The 18,867-nt window shown below is 34.3% G+C and overlaps 1 protein-coding gene across 4 annotated transcripts in view; it reads right to left on the bottom strand.

Moving 5' to 3' along the window:
• Positions 1-18,867, bottom strand: part of LOC106870407 (uncharacterized) — a 267,331-nt gene that overhangs the window by 76,127 nt on the left and 172,337 nt on the right. For all 4 annotated transcript variants that reach the window (XM_089340572.1, XM_089340571.1, XM_089340573.1 and 1 more), the window contains exons 6-12: positions 15,280-15,402; positions 13,959-14,028; positions 13,783-13,816; positions 13,074-13,212; positions 7,456-7,564; positions 5,659-5,808; positions 1,109-1,238 (exon numbers count right to left, since the gene is read on the bottom strand). In XM_089340572.1, the coding sequence (XP_089196698.1) occupies positions 1,109-1,238; positions 5,659-5,808; positions 7,456-7,564; positions 13,074-13,212; positions 13,783-13,816; positions 13,959-14,028; positions 15,280-15,402 (755 nt within the window). The remainder of the gene's footprint in view (positions 1-1,108; positions 1,239-5,658; positions 5,809-7,455; positions 7,565-13,073; positions 13,213-13,782; positions 13,817-13,958; positions 14,029-15,279; positions 15,403-18,867) is intronic.

Below are 18,867 nucleotides of genomic sequence, written 5' to 3'. Positions count from 1 at the left end.
AAAGAAAGAAAGAAAGAAAGAGAGGAAGAAAGAAAAAATATAGAACCTAAAATAAAATTTCACTCATTTGTTTTTCGAGAAAAATATGTTGTTTTTGAAAACAGTATTAATTTACATAATTTTTCAAAATGAATTTTTTTTTCCTAATCAATAACATTTTCCTGCATATCTACTGTTGTGCTTGGAAGTATACAATGTTCTTTAATTTACCTTTAGAAGTTACAAAGGACAAATCCCTGCTGGTTCTAATGCTGGAAAAAAAAAATAGTGTACAAATTCAGGAGGAGCCCCAAGATGCAGGAGTGGCTCTGTGGTAAGAAGTTTGGTCAAAATTCCATTGGCTTCTCTGTGAAGACGTGTTTTGATCAGTTAAGTGATGCCCCTGGGTGTCACTAAGAAAGACTGTCACATGCTATACAAGATATACATGGGTGGTGATTCAAGGTTGTGTGAACCTGAGCAAGCCTGATCTGAAGATGACAGGGGTTCTTACCCTTATACAATTCTAGATCCCACAAATGGTCAGGAATAGAACAGGAAAAAAAATCACAAGGAATTTATTATATTCGTTTAATAGAAAGTTATACTTGGGAATGAGTCCAAGCATTTGCTTTTCATAATCTCAAAGGGTTTGGATACTTTCAAGTAAATAATCCTTCCGTTTCCAGACATATCAAAAATTATTCTGAATATCTTGTATGAAAATGAACAGTCAATGAACAAGAAACTTGGTAGAATTCAGGACTTTAGAAACTTACTGTTCCATTATATGATTAAAACTTAAACAAAAAATAGGTGCAGATGTGGATGTGTGATAAAATGTTTGCTTCCTAATCATGTGGTCTTGGGCTCAGTCCCACTGCGTGGCACATAGGACAAATGTCTTCTACTATAATCCCAGGCAAGTGAAAATCTTGTGAATGGATATGGTAGACAGAAACTGAAAGAAACCAGTTGTATATGCATGTGTACATGTCTTTGTGTTTGTTCCCCACCCCATGTGATTGTGAAGTGAACTTATTCAACCATGCTGCCATGTCAGTGTCTGTATTCAACATATTCAGATAGAAAGAAGTTTAGATAAGTAACCAAGAATAGAGCTACTTACGTTTTAATCATCCACTGATTTCTAGTTGTGATATACACATCTCCTGATCTTGGGTTGTTAAAGAAATGGGACAGCTTTGGGATAGAATCTTTGGTGAAGATTTTCAAATGTGAATGACTACATTCAAGATCTGCAACAAGTGAAAGGCATGGAAATTAATTATGATAATTTCCTTAGGTACAGTGCTTAATTTTTTTTTTTTTTGGTGGAGAAGGAACAATATTTCAAACCAGGTATAAAAAACCTTTTCTGAGAAATGGGTCACATGAGACTTGGTTCATCATCAGGCAGTCCACACTATTAAAGATATTTCAAGGTAGTTCTTCGTACACAGCCACTTGCACATTAGTTTTATGACCAGGCTGTTCCATTGATTGGATCAACTGGAACACACATCATCATAACTGATGGAGTGTCGAAGAAAGCTGCCTATTGGAATTATGAAACTTTTACGAAAAGAAAGCAATTATTAAATTCTTCATTGTCTAGAATATTTTTAAAAATTCAAGTTTTTATATATTTTTATCGAAATATAGTTTTCAATATTCTTTTCATCTAAGAAATTTTCATTCACTTCCAACCTAATATATTGTTTAATGTGTTAATGCCCTCTTTCTCTCTCTCTCTCTCTCTCTCTCTCTCTCTTTCCATTTTTTTATCTGTGAGTGTTAATCTGTTTGCTGAAATCTCCTGTTCATGTTATCGTAGTTCATATGATGAAAGAGAATAAAAAATATCATTTCCCATCTCTTTACATTCATATATACATTAGGTTATTAATACATTTTAGTATTCATATTTCAGTTCAAATATATATGTTGACAGTAAAGAAATAAGTTAGATCCAACACCAAGTTTTTTTTCCATATGATTATTTTCCTGTATATCCCTAGAATTTTTATGATATCTTTAAAAAAAACAGTTTGAACATCAGAGATTCAACGTCTGCAGATGTTTTTAAATGAAAAAAAATTTTTAATAACAAACTAGTGATCAAAATATATGTTATGAAAAATAAAATTTATTAATATACATACTCTTTAAATGCAAACAAAATTTATCTATATACAAAACAAAATATATTTATACTCACTTGATATACAAAAACTACATTTAAACAATTTAAATACAACTTTTTCATCTTTAACAATCTGCTCAAAACTCTTCTTCCATGATTTAAACACTCAACACAGATACAAACACAGTAGATATTTTTATTTTTTGAACACAGAATTGCTGTTAGAACAGCAGGAATACTGGGTAAATTGCCCTTACAAAGCAGAAAAATTTATCATCAAACAACCATGGGACTTGAACCCATGTCCCTCAAAGACTCTGGCTGAGTGCTTTACTATAAAGGTAAACTGCCTGCTGATAAATTTATCCATAATTTTAGATGCTAAATAGCTAAATGCACATCTACATATATATAAATATAGAAATGAATCTAACATTTGTTCTTATAAGCGTCGAAATATGTGTTGAGAGATACAAATTACTTGGCTGTTTGTTGACAAATTTTTCCGCTTTGTAAGGATAATTTACCCAGTATTTCTGCTGCTCTAACAGCATTCTGTGTTCGAAAAAAAAAAAAAATATCATCAAACTTGTACTGTTCAATACACATTTCTACAAGTCTTGCAAGTATTTGGTGACTCTGTCAGTGCAGGTGCCACTTAAAAAGCACCCAGTCCACACTATGAAGTAGTTGGTGTTTGGAAGGGCATCCAGCTGTAAAAACCTCACCAAAACTGACCTCACCTGTGTTTGTGCCACATAAAAAGCATTCAGTTCACTCTGCAGAGTGGTTGGTGTTAGGAAGAGCATCCAGCTGTTAAAATCCTACCAAAACAGTCACAGAAGTCTGGTGCAGCTTGGCACCAGACTTCTGTGATGTTGCAACTCATTTCTACAGCTGAGTAAACTGGAGCAACATGAAAAAAAATATATATTGCTCAAGAACACAACACAGTCCAGGAATTGAACTGACTACCTCATGATTGTGAGTCTGACACTCTAACCACTGAGCCATGCTCCTGACAACTGATGCAGACGAGTGTATTCGCTACAGGAAAACATAAAGATGATCAAGAAAATATGTGACATAGGAAGCTTGGCTGCTCTGGGCGGTGAATTGGGTGTTAATGAATTGGGTGTTAATGAATTGGGTGTTAATGAATCTATCTCTTGTTCTATTTGCAAAGTGTGAAGAGATGATTCATTTATCACTGGTTTTTCTTTTAACCAAATCCCTTTGATAAACGAGGATAGAAGTAAATAGCATTGTTTTCATGTTCTGACCTGGATTAATTAAACAAACGAATAATGATGTTGTTGTTTATTGCTTTTTTGTTTTGTTGCCTTCAAATTATTTAATTTTTAAAAAATTTTTATTTATTTAAAAATTTTTTTTTTTGTCCTGAACAAACATTAAGATAGAATTAAACCCGTCAGGAAACATCAAAGATAGATTTATAGGAATGGTTATTTAGATTATCAGGAAACGTTTGGAAAACCTCACACAGAATGAGCAATCACAAAGAAACATTTTAAAGATGAGGAAAAAAAAAAGAAAATATTAGAAAAAAAAAAAAAGGAAACAAAACGTGAAAATAGCAAGAGTCACCTAAATGTATCTGAAATCACACAAACAAAAAGTTAAATTCACAAAATATGTTAATACATTATTGCCAAAATGGAAGTGAGATTTGCCAGAAGATCTTTTGTGATTGTGAATGTGGATGTATGCATATGCCTATATTTGATATGTGCAGTTGCATGCATGTGTGTGAGCATGTTTATGTGCATTCTAGAGAAAACTAGGTTAGCTGATAGTTTCAGTAAATCAACAATTTGATTCTATTTTTACTTCTTGTATTTAAAATTTGCAACACTTTTGTTTAGTTGTTTAATATATATATATATATATATATATATATATATACACACATGTATGTGTGTGTGGGTATGTGTGTGTGTGGGTATGTGTGTGTGTGTGTGTGTGTGTGTATATATATATATATATATATATATATATATATATATAGATAGATAGAGATGTATATTTGATATTTTTCCTTTCCATTTTCTCTTCCACTTGTCTTGCTTCTGTTGTCGTCCTTTACCCCATGCCACCAAACATATATATAGACAAATTGAAGGAAATAATAATGCCATTGGGGAAAAACCCTTTCATTAAAAAAAAAAAACAGGAAAAAAAATCTTATTAATAGTAGTGAGAGGACTTGAACAAAAAGATCTATTGATCTATTGATCTTTAGGCCAGAGTTGCAATTTCGATGTAGAAAATAAATAAAGGTCTCTTTCATATTATACTAACTGTATAGATGAGAGGCTTACTGTTGCTTTGTTTATTGTCTTTTTTTTCTCCAATCAAGAACATTTGGAAGTGTTGATGGAGGCAGAGTAAAATGATTTTATATAATTAAATATAATTGCGGAGCACAGGCGTGGCTGTGAGGTTAACAAGTTTGCTTTGCAATCACTTAGTTTCAGCTTCCATTCCAGTAAGTTGCACCAAAAGTAAATGGCTTTTGCTATAGCCTTGAACTGATAAATGCTTTATGAGTGTATCTGCTAGACAAAAATTGAACTGGAACCTGGAGTGTATGTGTATATTTTATCTATCTATCTATCATACACACACACACACACACACACACACACACACACACATATATATATATAAAGGTTATGAAGGGTATTGGATTCAACCAAACCCAAGGATACAGGTAATACCGAGTAAGTGCTGTATACCGGCTAGTTTTGCCCCTGTCGTTGTATAAACATGAGTGGGGAATATAACAGGTCGTGTATTAGCGTGTGTATGTATAAAGAGAGAAAAAGATAAAGAGACTAAGGGCAAAGTTCGAAATATTATATGCATATATATACAGGGTTGGCCAAAAGTGACCAGTAAACGAAAGTCACCAGTAAATCAAGAGTCCATAAATACTATCTGTAATTTTGTATTGATTTGAATGGGAAAATGTGTCGCTCAAGAAGGACTTCAGTTTGAACAATTTTCATGATGTTACATATTTAGATATTTTTATTAAATTCATTCAAGTTGTTAAACACAAATAAATCCTGGAATTAAATTTTGATTTACTGCCAAGTGACTTTTGGCAAACCCTATATATATATATATATATATATATATATATATACACACATAAATAATACAAAATGGGACAAGAACGCAAAAAATCCAGACAGTTAGGTGATACAAAAAAGGAGGAAGAAGGACTTCCTTGAAAAGTCTGAGGAGGGGGTGAGTGGTACTTCCTAGAAAATTCCAAGGAGGAGGAAAGAGGAAGAAGGGGAGGAGGAACTTTGAAAATTCCAAGAAGCGGGTGAGTGGAACTTCCTGGAAAAGTCCAAAGAGGGGCAGGAGGGGGAGATAGGATGCAAGCAGCAAGGCTGCTATGCATGCGAGACTCCAGGAGTTCCAACAAAACCTGAATTAAAAACAACAACAACAACAATGACCAGAACAGCAACAACAACAAGAACAATAATAATAATTACTTTTTATGAATTCCGTTTTGCCTGATGTACTGGTAGAGTTTCCTTCTGCCAAAGCTATCATAGCAGATGTCTTTCCATTAATCTGCCATTCAATATCAGAGTTATTAGATGGAAGCTGAATTGTCAATTCTGGGGAAGTCTTCATGATCCCTATAAATAGAAGTAAATATATAAATGAAGACAAACATAAACAGTCTGAAATAGATTTTCTCTTGGAATGTATATAAATCTTACACAGTAAAATCGATAAAAAGAATACAGGGAACTTGCCATGAGAAGTGGAAAATTCAATGTTTCAGACAATATCCTATTTCAGAAAAAAGCTGAAAGGCTAGAAATGAAATAACAGTTTCACATCTAAGTTAGTCTTTGGCACATTGTAGGTGCATCATGTCACCATATGAGTTTTCTCCCCTGTAGAAACAGAGCAGTGGCAGGGGAAACAATTCTAGAGAGAATGCTGTGTGCTAAAGGTAAAAAAAGAAATTTCTAGCTGCAACTTAGGGGATGTAACACTCTGCTTTCTCTCATTTATTTCTCTCCATTCAACTTTTCTATGAAGAAGGACAAATCAGGTTCAGTGAACTCTTTTTTTATCCATTTCATGGCATGATACAAGCCTTGTTGCTGTAGACCAACCCCCAGCTTTTTTGAAGTCTGTCTGATTATATGTCTTCATCTGAAAAAATGGTTATATATATATATATATATAGAGAGAGAGAGAGAGAGAGAGTGTGGCCGTTGCCAGTACCGCCTGACTGGCTTTCATAGGATTTTCGAGCGAGATCATTGCCAGTGCCCCTGAACTGGCTCTTGTGCGGGTGGCACATAAAATACATCATTTTGAGCGTGGCCGTTGCCAGTACTGGCTGACTGGCCTTCATGTGGGTGACACGTAAAAGCACCCACTACACTCTCTGAGTGGTTGGCGTTAGGAAGGGCATCCAGCTGTAGAAACTCTGCCAAATCAGATTGGAGCCTGGTGTTGCCATCCGGTTTCACCAGTCCTCAGTCAAATCGTCCAACCCATGCTAGCATGGAAAGCGGATGTTAAACGATGATGATGATGATGATGATGATATATATATTATATATATATGTGTGTGTGTGTGTGTGTGTGTGTGTGTGTGTGTGTGTGTGTGTGTGTGTGTGTGTGTACATATACATATATACAGGGTGCGTAAGATATTTGAGGACAGCTTTATGTTTATAAAAAACAGATGTATAGTAACAGATAATAACCTTATTTATCACAAAATACTATGAGGATAAGAATAAACCTTCTTTTCTATAATGTTATTCAATAAAGCCACCTTCAGCTCCAACAACTGCTTCTATATGAGATCTAAATCATCCACATGCTCGAATCAAGTGATCCTGGTTCACTTTGGACATTACTCTGACCATGGCAGCTTTCAAAGAATCTTTGGTGTTATGGGCATATTCGTTGACCTCTCTCTCAACAACACTCCACATGTAATAGTCCAATGGATTGAGATCTGGGGAATTAGGAGGTCAAAATGTAAATTGTTGAAATGATTTACCCTTTTACTCTTTTACTTGCTTCAGTCATTTGACTGTGGCCATGCTGGAGCACCGCCTTTAGTCAAGAAAATCAACCCCAGGACTTATTCTTTGTAAGCCTAGTACTTATTCTATCGGTCTCTTTTGCTGAACTGCTTTCTTATCTGTTACTTACATGTGTGTGTGTGTGTGTGTGTGTAAAAGAGATGAGGAATTGGTCTGACACTAATAATAATTATCATTAATATGAAAGCAAGATAAACAACTTCCTACCGTGATCGGATACTATTATGATGTTTACTGAAGAGTGACGCAGCAAAGACCGAAGTTGATTCATGAGAACTTGTAGGGTGTCATCAATATCTTTTATTGCATCATTAACCTTGAAATAAAATAAAATGAATACTTCAAAGATACATATACACGTACGAACACACTCACACACATAACTTTTACTTGTTTCACTCATTGGATGGCAGCCATATCACCTTGAAGGGTTTAGTTAAACAAATTAACCCCAGTATTTATTTTCTTTATATCTCTCTCTCTCTCTATCTATCTGTCTGTCTGTCTGTCTGTCTGTCTGTCTGTCTGTCTGTCTGTCTGTCTGTCTATCTGTCTGTCTATCTGTTTATCTATCTATCTATCTATCTATCTATCTATCTATCTATCTATCTAACTATCTATCCAATTTCATTTGGTGATAGAATGGTTAAAGTTTAAAGAGCTTCTTGTGTTATATATCTAAATGGTTGCAATTTCTAGTCTGAGAATGGACGGACTGTGGTGGTTGAATTTGCTATGTCGTATGATATTCTCTAACAAAGCTATGAAACTAAGCTGATTGCAAGAACGACTTGTTACAGAACATACAAAATGACAGACAAGCCTCATGAATACATTCAATAACGGTACAAAAGATTTAATAATTGTTCTACAATAACTGCATCATTGAAGAAAGAAAACTTAAAGGACAAAGTTGGATTAATTGCAGCTTATTGTCCATCACAGTTAACCATAAACAGTGGGAGAAATTTTGATAATACCTTCTTTCAAAGAATTTATTTCAACACTTATACATCAAGATCCAACTGAATTTATAAAAAACATTAGCTCCTAGCAATAATATAGTATAGCAATGTATTGATGAAATGACTGTTAACATTGAGAATCAATTCATAGCTATTCTTCAAAAACTCTCTATGCTCTGTGTAGTTGAATGAGTCTACCTTTGCAGAAAATAAAGCTTTATTAATGGCAATGTCCTTTGATGAAAGCAATTCATTGTAAGAAGAAATGCTATTAACTTTAAATCTTTGAAATTTTAAAACAAAAAGATTTTCAATGTTTACTGCAAATAATAATAATAATAATAATTCAAGCATATTTGAACTGGTCCCGAGTTTCTGTTCATACACATCATTGCTTAGTGCTGTCACCCTGTATCTTATTCATGGTGAACCACTGAATAGTGCAACCAACCATCGAACAAGAATGGGAATATCGTAAGTGGGACCTGTCTCTTGTATCAGTATGCAGCATTTGCCTTTCTGGTCTCTGTTGCTGAAGAGGAGATAATTACTCCAAAATGTCTGTGTCCAACAGTCTGGTTAGGGAGTGCTGTTGACTGAATTGGTACATTTACACCAATTGGTCTACAGTGAGAAATTTTCTCTATGACAAAACACAGTGAGTGGCTTTCTCTAGGGTTCGAATATGCCCAAGCATATTTGAACTGGTAACAAGTTTGTATTTCATACACAGCACTGCTTAGAATAGTCACACTGTAATAATCTACTATAATAATACTCTTGTGTTTTTCCCCATCACAACATATGAATGAGAAAGGAATGGGTGATAGATGAATAAGGAAGAAAGGGGTGATAGGAAACTAGTAGTGGGATGATAGAAATTCTCAGAACCAGAACCATGCGGTTGGGAAACAGACTTCTTACCACGCAATCATGCTTTCTTCCTTGTTCCTTGATTTTAAATTTCAAACTTCAAATCCTGCCAAAAACCATTTAGAAATGATTATCTCCCTTACACAAATTGGCCACCAGGAGACACTATGTATTTCAGTACAAGTATTCTTGTATCACTAAATTATAATAATCATGGTTATAAATAACGAATATAATAAAATAACGTACAAGAAATGATAGGATGTTTTGACAGCTGCATCAAGATAATAATGACCAATTGATTAGGCCACTATTAGAAGTTTGATGGCTGTCAAAATGGGAGGCACATAATTGCGACATTTTGTTAAATTATATAACAGCAGAATAGAGTCTTTTTGATTTTTTTTTTTTATAAATGAAAATGATGTTGGACTCTGTCATTAGTTAAAAACAATGTAATCAGTTAAAATAAAGTACCAGCGACTTAATTATTTTTTTTGATTTGTACATTTTACTTAGAACATATTTTTTCTTGAAGAAAAGAAATGTTAAAAATATAAGAGATTAAATTATTGAGAAAAAGCCAGAATAACTATGTCACCAAGGAAACATAAAAGGAAAAGAGGTGGGGGTAATTAAGCAGTAGAAGATGGTGGGGACAAAGTAACAAGTTGTGGACCCTAGAACAAACAGCATGTTTACCCACACCTCAGTGATATGATAGCAAATGCATTGCCATGGAGAATGCCCTGTGACATCCAGTGCAATGGCCACTCCACCTCGCAGGGCTCATTTCTCAGATGGGTCACTGGAATCTTGATTTTGCAGGGATGGTTGCATGGTAAGAAACTTGCTTTTCGACTGTATGGTTTCGGGTTCAGTCCCATTGCATGGCACCTGGTACTTATTTTATTGACCCCAAAAGGATGAAAGGCAAAGTCGACCTCAGCAGAATTTGAACTCAGAACCTGAAGATAGATGAAATGCCACTAAGCATTTCATTCGGCATGCTAACAGTTCTGCCAGTTTGCCACTTTTGGAGCCATTATTAAGATTTATTTCTCCTTTTGCTTTATGGAACTAGATTTATTCAGAATATTTACCTTCTGCTTGCTCTCACTACATAGCTTGTCTCCTCCACCTCCTCCTCTTCCAACTTCTCCCTCTTTCCAGCATCTGACATGGTCTAAATCACCTCAAATGGCAACAGATAAAACTGGCTGCAGATCAGACAAACGTAAGCTTAACTTTTGCAACAGTGGTAGATTTTTTCTTTCTTTTGTTTTTGGAACGAATACACTTTTTTGAATGTTTTTATTGTTAACTCTTCATTCCTTAATCAGATTTATATTCTCGAACAAACAAACAAACAAACAAACAAACAAAAATTAAAAAAAAAGCAGCTCTGACATATAATTGTGGACATGATGACACATGTCTGAGAAGAGAACAACTGCAAATAAAATAACGGGTAGTCTCAAGAGAGATCATAAAGGATTCAAAAATAACGTGTAGACATTTACTTGTTATATAAATGTTATATAAATGTAGTATTTTAAACAACGGAATATATAAATTTCATATGAGCTGATTCACAATTTCTGTAAATGGAATATTACGCACAATGTGCTTCAGAGAACAAAGAAACCTAATAAACAGTTTTTTTTATTATTTTCCATTTTTTTCCTTCTTATTCTGGTTATTTTTGTTTTCTCTTTAATATTAATATGTTTTTGTCATTTTTTGTTTATTTGCTGTGACAATGTGTTAAGGACTATTCATTAATAGTTTTATTCTTATTGATTGGATGGCGCTAGATACAGAAACGAAATGTAATGCTGAAGCAGTAATGAAAAATTAGGTGAAGTAGATAATCTTTAATGGGTTTTGTTTAAACGAAGCTTTTGAAATGAAAATAATACTGAGTGACTTTTATTTGTTTTCTTTTTAAATGGATTTGTCATTAAGAAAAAGGGTAGCACTCATTACCCTCTTCAGGGCCTCTGGAAATGGAAGGAAGAATTTAACTGCAGACACTTGCCCAAGGTTCCATGAAGTGGGACTGAATCCAGAACCATGTGGTTGGTAAGCAAGCTACTTGCCACACAGCCACTCCTGCACCTTTACATGCATACATACATACATACATATATATATATATATATATATATATATATACACACACACACACACATATATAAATATCATCATCATCATTTAACGACCGCCTTCCATGCAGGCTTGTATATATACACACACATATATATATCCTTTCTTTGAAATAGGTATGATTTAAGAGAGGTTTAACTGTGGTTTCTAACCAGTTAAGTAGTGACGTACAATTTCTTTCATCCTGTCAGCTTTTCTGCTCTTGATTCGAGTAAAGAAATATCATCCTTTGTGTCGGAATACATGCAATCCATAAGCAGTAAAAGCATTAGTCACTTTCCTTTTGTTGACATAAGTATAACATTAGTCGTTTAGCTTCTTCATAATGCTACCAATTTTCTCATATCCTTTTCTAAGAAATACATAACGGTAACGGCAATGGAAATAACTTCTTGAAATTATTCTTTTCCAAAATAATCTGGTTTCAACCATATTAAATATTTGCCGCTTAATATATTCTGCTTCTTCAAATATTTTCTTAACAACGAAAAATAAGATACTTTTCTGTACTTTATTTGCTAGTACTGGATGACTGAATAATTAAAAAAAAATTATGCAGCTGAATTGTATTCTCAAGTTGTTTTAAACCAGCCAGCACTTACATGAAATGTTTTTCAATATTGCTTTGGCTATTATTATTTTTCACATACTTAAACTTTTTGGCTTGTATTGTAGCTCTAAAAAGAGAAATGCAGTTTTGATTATAGTCCACAATTCACTTGAGCTCTTCCAATATTATCATAGCAGTTCTATTTTTTGTTGTAGTTTGCAAACTAAAAATAATATATTTTTTTCTCTCGTTTCCACACCAAGTTTTCTTTGTGTGTGTGCATGTTTTCATACAGTCGATCCATTCACTTCAAGATGTCTGTCAATTTTTGAGTGGCTTCCTCCATGTGGATGATGTTTTGTTACTTCTGTTGCTCAGCAGTAGAAATATTTGTGGTTTATAGATGTGGCATAGGGACAGGGCAGGTGGCTGTGTGGCTAAATAGCTTACTTCTCAAAAATGTGGTCTTAGGTTCACTCCTACAGCATACCACCTTGTGAAATATCTTCTACTTTAGCCCCAAGCCAACCACAGCCTTGTAAGTGGATTTGATAGAGGGAAACTGAAAGAAGCCCATCACTTATATATTATAAGTGCAGGTATGGCTATGTGGTAAGAAGTTTGCTTCTGAATTACATGGTTCCGGGATCAGTCCCCCTGCATGGCACCTTGGGCAAGTGTCTTCTACAATAGCCTTGTGAGTGAATTTGGTAGATGGAAACTAAAAGAAGCCCATTGTATGTATGTGTGTGTGTGCGTATGTGTGTGTGCATGTGTGCGTATGTGTGTGTGCATGTGTGTTTGTTCCCTGCCAGTGCTTAGCAACTGGTGTTTGTTTGTTTACACCCCTGTAACATAGCAGTTCAGTAAAAGAGAACCATGGTGTAAGTATCAGGCCTTAAAAAAAAAGTCCTGGGGTCGAGTCAGTCATCTAAAAATTCAGCAAGGCAGTGCCCCAGCATGGTCACAGTCTAATGACTGAAACAAGTAAAAGATAAAAAAGATATATGTGTGTGTGTGTGTATGTGTGTATGTGTGTGTGTGTGTGTGTGTGTGTGTGAAGCAGTGGGATGAAGAAGGACTGATCTATGACATGTTTTCAACTAGTAAGATAGTGAATGGTCCAATGAGCTGACATGAGAGGAAGGAGGGGGCAGATGTGGTGGGTGGGGGTGGATACTGTGAACTATATGAAAATCAAATCATCCAAATACCAAATATTTAAGTAAACAACAATGCCAAAGAAATAAAATAAAATTCCAACTTACCAAAGGACTGTCTGGACCATAGGTTTCACTGACCCTCACCAAATCATCAATGTACCAAGTGATGAGGTGAGGTTGGACAACAGGTGGGAATTTTAACTGTTGCACAATATACCTCATAGCTAATTTCTTTGGAAGAGATCTAGTAATAATAAATAATAATAATGATAATAATAATAATAATAATAATAATAATAATAATAATAATAATAATAATGATGATGATGATGATGATGATAATAAAAATAATAATAATAATAATAATAATAATAATAATAATTATAATAATAATAATAATGATGATGATGATAACAAGAAGAACCCCTTCGATCATGAATGACCATGGGATTGAACCTAGAAAGTTACCCTCCGAGTCACAAGTCCGGCGAAGTTGTTTATGGAAGGCTGGCAGTCACCCATGCATACCATTAAATGGGAGAATGTTTATGATAGAATACCACACCCATCTTTTTACAAATTCATTTGAAAAGAGCGCTTTCCTCTCCACTAGTAAGAACTCAAAGAATCTCATTAAAGATCAAATCCCTTTGCCCATTTTTTTGCATTCAAAAGTATATGATTAACATGCATAAGGAAACTAGATCCTTTATCAAGTGATTAGACTGAATAGTTATTCTTCAAGAATACTAATAGAAAATACCTTAAAATTATCAAAAATATTTCGAAATACATCTTTGAAAACTGAACTTACTTTTCTCTGTCTGGACACTTCTCTGGAATTACACCTGTAATATATGAAGAAAAGTAAAGGAAAAGAGAAAAATGGGGAAAGGAAAAGAAAAAAAAGGTATATTTCTAATTCAAAAAACTCTCTTGCAAACCAGAAAACAAAACGATATTGATTTAGTTTGGTTTATTTCTTCTTACCTGAAATGTTGACTTTTGCACCTGGCCATCCAAAAGAGATTGCTTTCTTTTGGCCTACTTTTACCCAAATCTGAATAGCAACAACAACAACAAATAAGTTTAAGGCATAAAATAAAATGTAAGATTTTAAATGGAGAATAAAAAATTTACAAGACAAGATTTTTCTTGAAAATTCTCTTAAATCTTAAAAAATATAAGAATTTCTGTTGTGATACATATCTGTTGTCTTTTACTCGTTTCAGCCATGCTGGAGCACCACCTTTAGTTGACGAAATTGATTCTAGGACTTATTCTTTGTAAGCCTTATTCTATCAGTCTCTTTTGCTGAACTGCTAGGTTATGGGAAACGTCTGAACCACCTGTACACTTGTGTGCAGCTGATACATTCCTCTCCATATACTTTCTGTAACTTTGTATATGCCTCTGAGCAGGTGTCACCACGACAACTTTCTCTGTCATGGTCAATGCAACGATCACACACTACACACGTTCCTTCCAAGCACAGCTGTAAACAACAGAAGTGAGCTAGAATGTTAAAAATTAGTGTGCATGCACAGCAGAGTTCAAGGTCAATCTCTGCTAAGCAGTTTCACCCCGTGTGCTTTAGACATTGTATGAGTGTGATTTAAATAACTATCAAAAGGAAATTGCGTCAGCTCAACATATGATCTGAGATCAAGTCACGTGACAATCAAGTAGAGATCAGAAACTATTGTTTCTTTATAGTCTATGACGAATATAAAAAAAAGCTCCATAAATATATGTAGTATAAGTATCTATAGTTTGCTTTTTATGACAGAACGAAAATATTATTGTTTTATTAACTCACAATATAACAGGAAATTTATTTCAGAATCAAAAATAATAGCTAGCTGTAAAATCTCAAGAAGAGATCAGAATAGTAACTATAATAAAAGTAAAGTCAGTTGCCACATCAAAGTGGCAGTTTCATGTTAATACTAATTTAACACCAGGTAGATTTTTTGCCAGCTAGGCATAGGAGTGGCTGCGTGGTAAGTAGCTTGCTTACCAGCCACAGGATTCCGGGTTCAGTCCCACTGCGTGGCACCTTGGGAAAGTGTCTTCTGCTATAGCCTCGGGCCGACCAAAGCCTTGTGAGTGGATTTGGTAGATGGAAACTAAAAGAAGCCCGTTGTATATATGTACTTATTTCATCAACCTCGAAATGATGAAAGGCAAAGTTAACCTCAGCAGAATTTGAACTCAGAATGTAAGAACGAACGAAATGCCACTAAGCATTTTTCCTGGCAATCTAACGATTCTGCCCCCCCCCCCCTCCACAAATGAAATGAAAACTTACTGGTTCTCCTTTCCACCAGCTTGGATCTAAAGTTGAAGAAACATTTTTGGCATCAAATTTGGACTTGATTTTGGAATCTACCATCACATCATTTGTGATTCCATGGGATTCTGGATACAAACCCTAAAACAGGAAAGAAAATTGAGAGGGTTATATTATGTTAATTCATTTTCAGAGAAAACACATAGATGTTAGTCTACTTTCTTATAACAGAAATCTTCAGAAAATAATTTTTTTTAATGGAGCAGTAGGGAATAAGTTAATTATTTAAAATACGCCATTATCTGAAGATTGTATGAAATAAAAAATTTCTACTTTTCTACTCCATGTATACACATACACACAAACGTATATGCATTTATGCATATATAAATATTTACCTATATTTGATAAAACCGACTCCATAGAGGCTGGCGTTGATCTGCATCAACAAGACTCATATTGTAGAATAAAATCAATGAAAAAAGCTACAGTTCCACCCAAGACGTTGCTGCTTCCAAAGTTAGCATTCAAAAACTCTTCCTTTCTAATGGTTTCCCTTCCCCTCCATACATTAACACAGAAAGGAAGGAGAACTGTCTGAAACTTTGGATTTTTCACTCCTCACAGCAAGTTCACTATACTCTTTTTAATCACTTTACTACACACACACACACGCACACATACACATGCACACAAAGTGCACACATACATGCACATGCACACACACACATGCACGTACACACACATGCACACATACACATAACACACACATACATGTACACACACACACATACATGCACACACTCACACATGCATACATGCACCCACCCACACACATACACGCATACACATACATATACACACGCGCACACACACATACATGCACACACACATGCACACATACACGCACACTCCCACACCCCCACATGCACACACACATATATACACACATCTATATATGTTACTTAGAGATAACAATGGAAAGTAGTTTGTTGAGAATAATTCACAGAAAACTTGAAGTAGTTAGCTTCGATATTAAATTCTTAAGTCTCATTATCACAATTATACAAAAGAGTGAATTGAATTTCTTCAACTTATGCCAACAATTAACAAATAACAATGAATATGAGATGGTATGGTCTGAGGTGGGAGCAGTTTGAGATTTTCTGTATCCCTGTGCCAAATCCACATCTCTCTAACCCTTCTTGACAAGAATTTGATCTCTTATCATCATCATAATCATCATCATCATCATTGTTATCATTTAAGAGCACCTTTTTTCCTACTGGCATGGGTCCGATGGAGTTTATTTGAGGCAGATTATTCTATGGCCCATGGCCAGATGTCCTTTCTACCACCAACCCTCCTCACCCGTTTCCAAGCAAAGTAATATCTCCCCATGACCTGACAAGTTCTCGCAGTTGTTTGAAAATGAATGACACTGTTTGGACGATAGTAACAATCATTTATAAATATCACATGATGTCAAGACAAGGAGACAAACACACACACACACACACACACACACACAAATCAAACTGAGAATGAGTGCTCAACACTGCATTGATGGATAAGTGTTCTTCATTTGTGGGTTAACAAGATAACCAATGGTTTCATGTGAAAAGATCTTCACAATTGTCCAAGTGTACCACATTGAAATGTTGGTTCTTGTCTCTATTTTTATGCTTGAACCCATGCCAGCATGGACAATGTACGTTAAATGATGATGATGATGATGAACAATTGTGATGATCTCATCACATGAATCCATTAGTTGCCTTGTTAATCTTCAAATAAAATGTGTGTGTATACATACACATATTAAATTCATCTATCTTGAGCATAATATCTTCAGAGGGAAAAATATGTACCCTTGGATGTTTTATATATGTGTTTATGGATTCATTATAGCAGACTGTACACACACACACACACACACACACACACACACACACACACTGTACTGAGATACCAGCACCAGTGCATTTTACATGGCACCAGCGCCAGTGCGTTTTACGAGGCACCAGAAGAGACAGGAGAAAGTGAAAGGAAAAGTATAAAAGAACAGCATGAAGAAGAATGAATGAAAAGGAAGATAAATTGTGGAAGGGAGGGAGGGAGGGGAATTTATCAAGAATAGAAAGAAAGGAAATATATATTTTTTATTTTATCATCAGACACAAAAAGGTGACAAGCTATAATAACATTTTTGCGATTGCAACAATTCATAGGAAATAACATTCAAAATGTTGCAGTTGTATTAACATATGAATTGAGATCTATTTAATATGTTTAGTTCCTCTTTCCTACATTTGATTATGAGAGACACAAATAAAATAATAATAAAAAAAAAGGAGAATAATAAATCAATAGCTGTATTTGTTTCTTTATTATTAAGTTAGCAGACATTGGAGCACTTTGCAGTTCTTTTTTCAGAGATCTATCAAACCATTCAATCCATGCTAGTAGAGAAACAGGTGTTAAAAAAAAATGATCATGATCTACAACATCATCATCATGATAATTGCCTTAACGTCCCTTTCTTCATGCTTGTTTGAGTTACATGGAGTTTATTGAAGCAGTTACTCTACAGTTGGATGCTCTTCCTGTTCCCAATCCTTACTTGTTTCCAAGCAAAGTAATATTTCTTTATGACCAGGAATGTTTTTGCAGAATATTGGAAAGGAGTGTCATTGCTTGTATAACAATAACACATGCATACGCACACACACACATAAAGGTATAAATACATACATATATTCACTTCTTGTAAACAAACAAACAAACAACATATCTATGTATATGTGTGTGTTGGGGTGGGGTATGTGTGTATGTATGTCTGTTTTATTGTGTTAACCATCCTTGTTGTGAAAATATAAGATTTATATTGATGATGCTTAAAAGCAAATTTCTTAGTTAAACCATATATTCATACACATATATGTGCATGTGTATATATACACACACACATGCATATATAATACTTTTAATGATATGTTAATATTTATGTAATTATGTGTATGATATTATTGAATGTTATTGACAAAAGAAGAAGCAAAAATAAAAACAAAAAATTAAAAAAAGACAAAAAAACAGCAATTTACATTCTTCAATAACACTTTCCATCAGCTCTTTTTAAGATCTGATCTGAAAGTTAATACAATATGAATTAACGACTTATTTATTGTAGTTTTTTTCTTTTTCTGTTTAATCTATTATAAACATTTACAGATGTTCAGTTGAATGCAAAAAAAAAAAAAATAAATAAAAAATTGCGCAAATATATTTGTCATAGATTGTGAGATCATCTCCATCACTAATAACCTCTTCCTCCTTTTCCACCTCCACCTCCTCCCCATCATCATCATCATCATCATCATCATCATCATCATCATCATCACTATCATGCAGCAAAAAGCAAAATAATGTTGACCTAGTTAAAAGAAGAGAGCTTGCAAATGTTGACAAGACTCGTTTGGCTTTGAATTAGGAATGAAGTTTATTTGCTTTATTATTTCATTTATGGCATTATGCTTTGTGAAACGTTTGAATTGTTTGTTATAGATTTCTACTGGAGTAGACAATCATTGACTCAGTTGGATTTTC

The sequence above is a fragment of the Octopus bimaculoides genome, chromosome 23 (genome assembly GCF_046866305.1).
Source record: "Octopus bimaculoides isolate indiv1 chromosome 23, ASM4686630v1, whole genome shotgun sequence".
Classification (NCBI taxonomy): domain Eukaryota; kingdom Metazoa; phylum Mollusca; class Cephalopoda; order Octopoda; family Octopodidae; genus Octopus; species Octopus bimaculoides.
This window is presented reverse-complemented; position numbering and strand designations above follow the sequence as displayed.